Here is a 12,557-nt window from a genome sequence, read left to right as displayed (position 1 = left end):
ATTCCACACCTTGCACTTGTCCATGTAAAACTTCAATTGCAATTTCTCAGCCTATGTGTCTGATTTTTTTCCCTAGAGTATTGTAGCATTAATTAAGTATAAAAAAAAATGTGGAAACATGTAGTTTCATATATATATGTATTATATGGCAAATTTACAAAGAAAGATTATTTACTTATTTCTTTACCCTTTGTTTTCTGGCTTTCCTCAGAAAATTCACTAAACTGGAACAGAACTCATACCAAATCAAAGACTCGAAATGAACGTTTGTTAGTAATTTATGACGAACGGAACCATTCCAAGCCGTCCTCTAATCCGAGTTATTTTATAACAAAGTTTCATAATTAGGTGGTATTTTTCCCCTTTCAATAAAATCGGAATCCTGCAGTCACATTGGTGTATTTATATTTGTTTCAATACTTTCTCAAATACTAATCACCCCTTAGTGCTCTTAATCCATTTTTTTTAATCAGAAAAACAACTGGTTAGAAGCAATGCGAATTTTTTTTCTTATTTTGAATCTACGACTGCAGTGTTCTTACAAGCACATTACCAGGAAGGAAATGAACCCCAGTTTGGTAGTTTACCGGGTGCATGCCAACGCACGATAAAGTCGTTATCGCAAGCTCATGATAGTGTCAAAACAAGAGAAAATAATCGCGATAGTTTGTTGTCATGAACCATGGCAGTCCTTTGGATTTTATATCCAAGTTGTGCAATCGCTTTAATTTTCTGTGCCATTTCTTGCGTGTATTATGATTGTTTCATTACAGCATTAATTACGTTTATAGTTATTGTTTTTGTTTGTTACCGAAGTAAGATTTATTTATGGTTTTCCATTTCTGGTAAGTGCCATACATTTTTAAAGTCTTGTTTGCGATCTAAATGCTTAAAATGATAGGTTAACCTTTATATACTTACCAGTTATCAAGTACGGTAGAGTATTAAAGGAATTCTATGCATTTAATTGTTAAATTATAGTCTCCATAAAAATAAATATTCACTCAGAACTAAATAAATTAATCAATCAACGGTTTAATATCCTTCTGACAATGAAAAACAGCGACATCTTTCTTTTGTAAACGTTTCAGATTTTATAGAAATACAAAGAAGAAAACTATTGAATTAACCTTTTAAAATTTTCAATTTGGTGTTGGGGAGTTGTAAAGAGAAGTGAAGGAAGTATTTTATTCGACTGGTTTGTGTACAGTGCAATTACGAGTCAGATCTAACTGCTTATTAACCTCAGTTTAATCTAAATTTAAAAATGCGGATGTTTATTTTAAATTTATATAATGGTATCGATCTGTTCTTACACATTCTGCCATTGAGTCTCTTTAACTCAACATTTTCTAAGTTTATTTTCTTGAGCAGTTTGCTGTATTAATTTTAGGATCAACTTATTTATTTTCTTTTATCAGACTTGATGCTTACAGATGAAAAATGTATTAATTAATTTAATTAATAATTAAACGTGAAATTGTTATATTAGCAATTTCTTTTATGTTAACATTATTAATTTTAGTTATTAATAGTAATTAATTAAATTATAAAAATAATTTTAAAACAATAGTATAGAAATTTTCAATTTCAATGTTTTAAAAAAATTCATTTAAGGGCGTGTTCCATTTTTTGCATATGCGAAAATTTACATAGAAATTTGAATATTTTTTGCCTATGTAAAATATAGGTGTGATAATTTATATAGAAAGTGATTTAAAAACTTTTGCATGTGCAAAAAACTGGAACCCCGTCCTAATAAATATGTATAAAATTATTAAAATATACTTATTTGCTTTTATATTTAAATTAAAAAAAATAGAAACAAGATTTTGAAAGAAGAATTTGGATATACCGCTTACGAGTTTATATTAACGACAACAGAGGCGCTAATATTTGTCCACATGACCACATCAAATAACATTAGTGAGTTGGGAAATGTGCGCGAAGCGGGAACCTACCATTGAATGGAAAGATGGCGGACAGGCCGACGCATTCCAACTTCATAAATGTTGAATGTTAGTGTCACGATGGTGAAATTATTAAAAATAGTATCGTTGTTGGTGCTTGTGAGTTTTATTGTGAATATTAGTAAAATATTTCAACCCCAAAATGTCTACTAAAAAACGTAAAATTGATTCAGAGTGCCGTGTTTTCAAAGATGAATGGACCTGGAAGTACTTTTTCACAGTTGTAAAGGATAAACCACTGTGTCTCATCTGCTTTCTCAGAAAGCAGCTACACATGCAGGTTATATTGTGTCATACAATATTGCTAAAAGTAATAAAGCTCTCCCTGATGGGGAGTTTGTTAAACACTGTATGCTCCAAATTTGTGATGTTTTATGTCCTGACAAGGAAAAAGATTTTGAAACTAAGCTTATCCCGAAAAACTGACTTCTAGAGACGAAGCCATAAATAAAAATCTGACATCACAGTTGGAGTCAAAGATTGGTCAATTTAAATTCTGCTCCATTACTATGGATGAAAGCACTGACATAAATGATACTGCTCAGCTAGTATTATTTATAAGAGGTGTTGATGAAAACTTTTCTATTACTGAGGAATTGGCATGCATGCGGTCGTTAAAAGGAACAACAGGGTCTGATATTTTTCATGAATTTCAGAAAGGGCTTTCAACATTGAAAGTACCCATAACAAACATATGTAATATTACGACCGATGGAGCACAAAGTATGACAGGTTAAAAATCTGGATCTGTTGGGATCTTTAATCAAAAATACCCCAAGAATAATGTTGTCTTTCTACATTGCGTTGTACATCAAGATGCCCTGTGTAAATCTGCCTTGCATATGAAACCTGTGCTTGATGTAATCGTAAAGCTTGTAAATACTATTCGATCTCGTGGGCTTACTCACAGACAATTTCGAGATTTTCTTGAGTACATGCAATCTGAATACTCTGATGTGCTGTATTACACGAAAGTTAGGTGGCTGAGTGCAGGACGCGTCTTCGACAGCTGAAAGACTAGATAGTGTCATTCTTCCATAAGAAACAGTGGTCTGTGGAGTGTGAAATATTGGAAGATACAGCATGGCTTTCGGACTTTGCATTTTTCACAGATTATCTCTGTCACATGAACAAGTTGAATGTCAAAATGCAAGGAAAAAATCAATTTATCGACGATATCTGGGGCCATCTCAGAGGTTTTAAACTACAACTTGTTCTGTTTGCTAATCAGATAGCTAAGAACGACTTGTCTCACTTCCCGAGATTAAATTCAATAGACCCAGTAAATAATGACAAGCTTAAGAGCTACGAAGATGGTCTGAGAAAACTTCATCTTGAATTTGAACGAAGATTTGTGCCACGAAGATTTCAGTGCCATTGAAAAAGACTTGGATATTTTCAGCATGCCTTTTAATGTGGACTGTGAAGTAGTGAGGCCGGACTTGCAGCTTGAATTAATTGAATTGCAATCTAACAATCACCTCAAACAGTTGTTTCTCAATGTTCCAAAATTAGAGTTCTACAAGTCTTTGTCGAAATCAGGTTTCCCAAATCTGATATCTCACGCCCAGAAAGTTAGTGCTATGTTTGCTTCATCCTATATATGTGAAACAATGAAACTTCGAAAGAGTTGTATTAGAAACAGACTGACAGATAAGCATTTAACTTCACTTCTCAGAATCAGTACATCCCAGTTCGAACCAGATTATGAGAAACTTTTAGAAATGCAGTCAACTTCATTTATCGCATTAGTATTAAAGATTTTTTAAAATATACCATTTTTTTGAGTCTTTATTGCGTTTTATAATAGATTATATTGGCCTGCAAATTTTTTCTTTGGCCCACTCCTAAAAAAAGTTTGCCCATCACTGGTCTAAACATGCTATTCTCGAAGGTTCAGTTCTTTCTCCATGTTTTCCTCTTACATATTAATGACCTTCTTCCATGGCTGAAAATGCATAGTTTTGCTGACGATAGCATTTTCATGCCATCTTACAGTTTGAGAAACTTTCACCTGTACAAACAGCTCTATGTTCTCGAATATCCACCGCCAAGTCCTTAAATTCCGATATCCAGTAATTCTCCAACAGGAAGAAGAAAACTTAGTTAACTTTAATCCTTCTAAAACTTAGTCCTGTCTTATATCTCACAAAGAGGATTCTTCTCCTCCTATGTTTATCTTCCACGACACTCAGATTTCAGACAAGATCACTTATCTTGTTAAGGATTACCCTGACTTATAATCTCTTTTGTAAACATATCATTAATATTGCTTCTTCTGCATAAAAAAACAAAAAAAGCTGGGTTTTATTTTTTGCTCTTTGTATTACGGCTCCTCTCAACAAATAATCACTCTGAAAATCTGAAGTTCTGCAATACTGTGGAATATTATTCCCAATTTTGGGACAGCGTTCCCCAAATAACCTCTCAAGGTCCCAGACTATTCTGTTGTATTTTAGGCGCATTAACCTTACAGCTCTTTTGAGAGTGGTAGGGTTAATGCGTCTAAAATACAACACAGATTCCCAGACTTTTGGTGGTATTTCTTGTAATATTACGTTAGTGACTGAACTTTAGTGCTGTCCTTTATTACATCATCGTTTACGAGGTCTCTCCACTCTGTCTCATAGACGTTGAGTTTTCCTGCTTCGCTTTTCTATAGATACTCCCATGAGAAGCGAAACTAAAATTTAAAAGAGTCATCCTACATAAGACACGACACAGATACTTCCGTAGGCATTGTTTTTCTGTACTGGGATCATTAATTTCATTGCACTCCTCCAAACCAATCCGAACAGGTGCCTCAACCAGTCAGTATCTGGTTACTGTCCAACTAGAAAGTCACAGTAATTTTTAATTAAAAATTACTTTTTCCTTTTCCTCATTATACTTCTGTTCTCCTCGGAACAACCTTTCTTAACATATTTCCCAAAAATAGCAATCTGCAGAAATTTAGAGTTTAATGTCAACAAATCTTCAGCTTTCTCAACCTTCAAACCAAAGCACATAAAATCTATATGTTATAATACCTTTCATGTTTGGAATTTTAACAAAAAATATTTTTAATGCATATTTATTAAAGAATTATGTCAAAATTCTTTTCTCACATTTTCTAAACTATTTAAAAAAAAAAAAAAAAAAAAACTTTAAAGTAACTAAGGGGTGGGCTTGAAATTCTCCCCCTTAGTTATGCTTCTGAAAATACTCATGAGACTCCCTCTTCTAGAGGGTGGTGTAAAGTTAATCTTAAATTTATGAACACTTTTTAAGAGACTAACACTCCAGTACTACGAAACTGTTTTCATTTTTGCGTGCAGAGTGTATGTGAGCACCAAAGAAACTAAGGCTTATTCTGGGGTTTATGGCTTTTTAATGGCTGAATAAAAATAAATTCCGGTAGTAATGGATACAGTGATTAGGGTTGCAGGTCTCTGGAGATAGGGAGTTAATAACGTTTTATAAGCTAGTTGTGGTATACAGCGTCCAGACATGGAGATTTCACAAAAGACATCGGCTTTCTTGAATGGGACAAAAACACGGGAAACGTCCCTAGTGAGATCGGCAAAAGGACGCCCATATGAGGATCCCACTTTACTTATTTTCATAGCCGTAGTTGCTTTGGCGCTTAACATACACCTAACCTATTAGAATTGGGACAAGAACCATCATTCAGAACCATCTTATGATGGCACATGCCATAAATATTAAAATAATCATATGTTGAGCATTTATGCCACGTCCATGCCTGTCTTGAGAAATACTTCTCTGTATTTTTGTTACGAGACGTGTTGTACGGTGTTTAATTTTTTGTAGTTATCCTACTTTCCTTTTCTCTGCATTATACAATTATGGTTGTTGGGTGCTTTCTGTCTATCAGTGGCTCTTGTTCATAAATAATTTTTTTCCCATTTTTTATATATTCTTTCTTCCCTTTCCTTTTCATATAATTTTTATAATTGAGTATGTGTATAATAGATATTTATATATATATTTTTCTTTTAGGATGCGATAGTATTCCGCATAATCTCTGCAAGAAGGTGATGGAGCGAATACTGGAATCATTTCGAAGGCATATGAAGACCGGAATATCATCGCTTGGTCTGCCAGTTTTGGATCCTTTTCCCATCGAAAATATAGAAGTGACATATAAAAAGGAGAATGCCAAATTACTTCTTAGTGTTAACAATCCCAGAATTGAAGGTCTATCAGAGTTTATCTTTGTGGGTGTTAGTTGTAATCTCCGTGAAAAAACGCTTTCATTTCAACTAAGAATTCCAACTCTCACTTTACGAAGCGAAGACTATTTGCTGCGAGGGTCAATCGCTCGCATCATGAGGATTAGGGGCAAAGGAAACATGAAGTTAATGGCCACAATGGTAGATATTACAGGAGAAATAAAGCTGGCAGTGAATCCTGGCAGACATCTTGAAGTTTACAGTATTGTCATTAATTTAAATATCTGTAAAGTTACTTTTGAACTTGAGAAATTGTTTGGTGGTGGTTCATTTGGAAACCTCTTCAACAAACTGTTGACTTCTCTGAGCAAAAAATTGTTTAATAAGTTCAAGCCACAAATTATAGATTACTTACAAGAATCTCTTACTAGAATAGCAAATCAAGAACTAAGGAAGGTGCGAGTTCCTTGTTTTCCTACAAGAAACATAGATTTAGTTTTACAAAGTAACGAGTATTCTGAAAACTAAAAATAATAATGGTCCAATTGCAAATCCATCGGCTCAAGTTCAGTAATTGTAGAATGGAAGAGATTAAAGTGACCGGGCCATATATGGCCAAGTGATATAGTACCTAAAGTTTCGTTTTAGAGGATTTGTATAATTTCAAAGCGCGCCTAAAATTGAATTCAAATGTATATTTAGAATTAAGTTGTCAAAATGAATATCAAAAGAATAATTTACGATGTATGGAGTAGTAAGCCTGTTTTACTGCGTCAGTATATTACGTCAAAAGCTCCTTCGAAGTCTATAAATAAAACCAACTCGTACTTACTAATTGAATTGTGTACATGACCAATCAGATCATGTAAGGCATCTTCAGTAGATGTTGATTTTTTGAAGCCATATTGACACGGCAGGCACATCTTCCACTGATCTAACAATTCTGTTAGGCGTAGGTAAAGTAATCTTTCAAATAATATACCCAAATTAGGCAAGGGGGGAAAAAGTTTGCGTTTTTCCAAAACATTGGGAAAAAATTCTTATACAAATTTAATAATACTGTTGGATATAACTAACAGTTCCAATATGTCGTTGTTTTCCACTAAATCAAGGCCAGGAGTCTTGTAATATTGATCTCACTAGCTACCAATCTCAATTCACCCAGTTGGAACAAGAGACAATTCTCTGAGGAATAATACAATTTCCTAATTTGCAATTGTTCAGTATTATCAATTACCTGACTATCATTTGGAAATAAATGTTCAGTTATTACCTGAACAGTTTCTCTCCAATTCTATGTTTCACTGTCACCTATTTTAACTGAATTCATAATTTCTTGACTAGTTCTTTTGTTCATAGTTAACTTATTAAGTAGCCCCAAATGGCTCATTATTGCCTACTGTACTGACCAAAGTTCTCCAGGCCTGTAATTTGTTTCTATATTAATTTGCTATAACTTCTCCTTTTACACCTGTAAATTTCGCCATAATAATTTCCCTCACTAGAATCCCAATCTTTGGAGTTGTTTTCTAGCAGAAAAAACCTCCCTTCTCATCAAATTCAATTCGTGAGACCACCAAGGAACAATCTTTAGCCTGTCTGCTTTTCTTAGTTGAATTTAACAAGGCTCTATAAAGCATATTTTGGACATATAAAGAATACTCGACAGCATTTAGATCATTTAATTCTACAAGTTCAAGTGCACAAAAATCTCATATTAAAGAAGTATTAAACCTATTCCAATTTATAGTTCTGTATTGAAATCGAGATTGTTCTATACCCATCATTACCGTTCTTATCACCTGCATCTATATGGAACAAAATTTCTGTAATCAAACACTTAGTTCTAACAGTTACTTTAATATCAACATACCCTATTCAGCATTCCAACTGAAGCAAGTGTCACCTCAATATTCAAAGCGCCATGTATATTGTCAAAAGTGCAAGGCTGATTTATTATATTTAATACATTTAAATTTTTGCCTAATACAAAAACTTCTAAAATCATACCTCTGCAGTACCACTAAACCAAAAGTCTGTCTTAGCATTGGAATCCATGGCAATGATAATATTACCGTTTTAAAATCTTTTCCAGTACCAAATCTAAGCAGTTTAAAACACTTTCAATATCCACAGAAGGTGCACAAAACGCTGATATGAAACTTGAGGAGTTTCTACATGAATACTAACTATATCCTGGTTACACAGACCTGTAATAGCTGTTATATTATATTAATTTTATTATTTAGGACAGCTATACATACACTAATTTAGTAGTCAACGGACGACCTACCACTCTAAATAACTGCTTAGTTTGCACAGCATTTGGCTCTTGTAAACAAATAATATCACAGCTATTCTCATTCACAAACACACGCAATCATCCTTTACAGATCGTGACCTATGTGCATTATGTTGCTTAACATTCAAAAACCTTGATTCCTCATTATCATGAACGCCCCCAAAAATCAAATATAAACCGACTACCAACCATAATTTATAATTAAGCTTGCCAATTCAAGTGCTCTCTTATACTCAGGACAATTCGAGTCCCTAATAGGATGCTGACAGTCTCTTACTTTTCTCTTACAATTTATACAGCGCGGTTGTTAGGATGTGGGCATACAGTCGGTATAAACATTTCCACCCTCAGCACAATGACCACAAGACACTACTTTGTGATTACAAAAAACTGAGTGGTCCCGGGTGCCAAGCGAATTCTGCCAAGGCGATTATCTGTGCGATCTTTCAGTAAGTGATATTCATAAAGAGACTAGTAGTTCTTTTTAAGTTCCAGCGTTTTCAAAAAATTGTTTATTTCATAGAAGCTCATCTACCAAAATTTTTTGTAGAGTAGGGAAGGAAATCCACCTTTCTTTTATATATTTTTCTTTCTTAAGTACTAACCTCCGCTTGGTCACACCAGGCACTGTTCCTGCCTCCCCGTGGCGGGGCCGGAAACCTTGGCAGAAAAGTTCATCTGCCAAGGGCTAAAAGGAGCCAACATGGAACAAATATTTCCCCCTTTAAGACCGACAAGTTGTCGGCCAGAGAAAACATGAGCATGACTCTTCTCAACCAAAGAGATTAAAAACTATTTCCTCTGCGACCGAATTTCCTGCATTCTTAATAATACATTCATTATCAGAACAGCCTCGTAGTAAGCTATCTCCCTTTCCAATCCAAAAACACTTGGAAAGTATTGTAGGGTCTCCCAAGACGGTTAAGAGACTGCAATCAGGGGACTTACTTGTAGAAACTGTCAACCGCAGGCATTCTGAAAAACTCTTACAAATGACAAACTTTGCTAAAATTGCAGTGAAAGTAATTCCCCACGCAACCCTAAATACATCTATGGGTGTTATATCAAGTTGGGACCTTTTGAATGTGACAGAAAAAAAAAAAATTAAAGAGCTTCAGGAACAAAACGTAATTGCTGTCAAAAGAATCATGATCAAAAGAGACAATATACTCACACCTACCAGAAATATTATTCTCACCTTTAACAGTTCAAACCTACCCTCATCAGTAAAAGCATGTTATCTACTCTGTCGCATTCGTCCTTTCATTCCTAATCCGTTGAGATGTTATAAATGCCAAAAGTATGGCCATTCGCAAACGGCATGCAGAGGGAACACGGTTTGTCCGAACACGGTCAAAGTGATTGTTCCGTAAAAGATATGACCTGTCCTAACTGCGAAGGCAACCATCCTGCCACTCTAAATCATGTGAGAGGTGGAAAACGGAGAAAAAAAATTGTCAAATATAAAGTTGAAAACAAAGTTATCAGGAGGCAAGAAAATCAATTGCACCCAGTATGCCTAACTGCACCTATGCCAATATTGCAAAAATATATCAAACTATTGCCACTCAAACTGATGTTCCTGTTCCAACAAACACATCAATCTCCGATTGAGCTCTCTAAGCAACAGTCCATTGCCCTTAAGCACTCAGACCAATCAAGTAATACGCCTCATACGATACCAGCAAAATCTCCTCCTCCCCCAGTGATTGCTGCTACTTCAAATAATCATAGTTCGACTTCGAAAAAGATTGTTCAGGACACATCCATGGATGCTGAGAACTCATCAAAACAGGAAGATCCGATTCTGGAAATATTTGCAGAAGAAAGTACGGACACTGGTCGGCCCTACCTTTCGGAAAAGAAACAAATCGAAGCCTGAACCATAAGCCAGCCATGTCAGGTACAGCTTCTTTTAAATTCAAGTAATGCCTAATTTTTTGCAGTGGAATTGCCCAGGCTTCCATGGTAACATTGACGACATTCAGTAATTAATTAACCGCTACTCTCAAGTTGGTCTGTCTACAGGAAACCTATTTAACTCCTCAAATTTCCATTTCCTTAAGAAACTACTCGACCTATCGAAGAGATCGAAATACTTCCGCTTCTGCTCGTGGTGGTGTAGCTATTTTAATTAACTCAAAGATTCCGGCTAGGGAAATCACTCTCCAAACCCAAATCGAAGCCGTTGCTATGAGTCTGTTTACTCGGATTGCTTTAACGCTAGTCTCAGTTTATCTTCCACCAAATCATACTTACTCTTATAATGACCTTGAAGAACTTTTAAGATAGCTACCCTCCCCTGTCTGCTTGCTAGGGGACTTCAATGGCCACCATCCTTTATGGGGTTCATCTAAATTAGACAGACGCCGCCGACTGATTGAAGGTTTACTGGAAAAACAAAACCTCACTCTTCTTAATAGTGGCTCGCATACCCATATACAGTTACCTACAGGATAGACTTCTGCAATTGACCTATCAATTTGCTTCCCGATACTGTTTTCAGTCATGCAATGTTCCGCTCTGGATGATTCCATGGGCAGCGATCATTTTCCAATTGTTTATAATCTGATGACTACACAACCACCATTTGACCAACTCTGCAGGAATTGGAAATTCTCTAAAGCCAATTGGGCCAAATTTCAATCAGCAATCACCCTTGACAAAAAAACTATTCGACAACAGCCCATAGATGAAGTTACTGATTATATTACATCCCGTCTTTTAGTTGCAGCTAAGTACTCGATTCCATTATCAAATCCCCCGAATCGACGGAATTTGAACTACTGGTGGAACGAAGAGTGCACAAAAGCGAAGGACAAAAATAAAGCATTTAATTTATTCTGTTGATCTCCAACCACAGCTCATCTAATTAGCTACAAGATTATTTTTATTTATTAAGCAAAGGGCAAAAGCGTGTTACATTCAAGAGTAAGCCAAGAAAGAATCTTGGACTCTGTTTGCATCTACTATCAATAGAAACACTGACTCCAGACTAATATGGAAGAAAATTAGGCAGCTTTCTGGGAAGGTTCCAACCATCCCTTCCCTGCAATTGGTAGGAACTCTCTGCTCCTCTAAATATAGCCAATGCCTTGGGAAAAACCTTTGCTCAAGTCTCAGCTGCATCAAACTACACTCCGAAATTCCAGAAAATTAAGGCCGCCACCGAACAGAGACCTATATCAATTTTCGAGCCTCACTATCACTTCCATATAATCAGCCTCTTCAATATTGTGAACTTTTACAGGGCATCAGAATAACGGGGATTCGAACCCGGGCGTTTTCTACCCGGTGTGGGGAGGACGGTGACGATACCACTGTGCTACCGCGCAGACGTAGTTTGGTTAACACCAGGCCACGGAGGTCTTCATAAATATTACATTCGTAGAGCTGGTGTTCCCAAATTTTTTCTTGTCCGCATCTACGGACAAGTGCGTTATGTCTGAGATTCCAAAATCGCGTAGCTCCTTCTTGAAGGACCAATGCCCTGTCAGCAGGTAAGTGGTATGAAGTTCAGGAGAGTACCAGATCGGGGAAATAGGGTAAACGCTTCCATTGTCTGGTATGAAGCTTCTATTTTATGCGGCCTTTAGTGGAGTCATTCCACCGATTCTGCCACACTGTTCTCATGTGGTCTGTAAGACGTCTTTTTTCCTGTGGTATAGTCAGAGTTGGGGCCTTAGTGTATCCCAAATGTGTGATTACCCTTCCTTTGGCGTATTGGTGCAGCAGCCCACCGCCCACAATCTCCAAGTTCAGAGGGAGACATCCCGCAAGAACCTTGAGAGCGTTGGTACTCACCGTGCTGCATGCTCTGGTTGTTGTGAGAATTATTCGATGGATGGTTTCCAGTTTCCTTCTGTTAACAGAAGTGCTTGCCTTAGCGTACCACGCTCCCGCTTCATAAGCCAGTGCCGGGATGAAGAATGCCTTGTAGAGGATGGCGAGCGCCCTCTTCTTCAGACCCCAGGCTTTGCGTGTAACTCTAGCGAATATGGCGGAATATTTCCTGAATTTTACTCTGAGGTAATTAAGATGCGGTGTGAAGTTGAGGCGTCTATCTAGGATAACGCCAAGATATTTGACTTCTGTTTGAAGTTTAATGGT

At 36.2% G+C, this 12,557-nt stretch overlaps 1 protein-coding gene across 1 annotated transcript; it reads left to right on the top strand.

Moving 5' to 3' along the window:
* Positions 1-766: 766 nt before the first annotated feature.
* On the top strand, positions 767-6,673 carry LOC150078449 (uncharacterized). Its single transcript, XM_090384568.1, has 2 exons — positions 767-845; positions 5,973-6,673. The coding sequence occupies exon 2, from the start codon at positions 6,011-6,013 to the stop codon at positions 6,671-6,673; it is 663 nt and encodes a 220-aa protein (XP_090240694.1). The 5' UTR covers positions 767-845; positions 5,973-6,010.
* Positions 6,674-12,557: the final 5,884 nt, after the last annotated feature.

The sequence above is a fragment of the Mastigoproctus giganteus genome, chromosome 11, assembly GCF_048544385.1.
Source record: "Mastigoproctus giganteus isolate SK-2022 chromosome 11, ASM4854438v1, whole genome shotgun sequence".
NCBI lineage: Eukaryota > Metazoa > Arthropoda > Arachnida > Uropygi > Thelyphonidae > Mastigoproctus > Mastigoproctus giganteus.
This window is presented reverse-complemented; position numbering and strand designations above follow the sequence as displayed.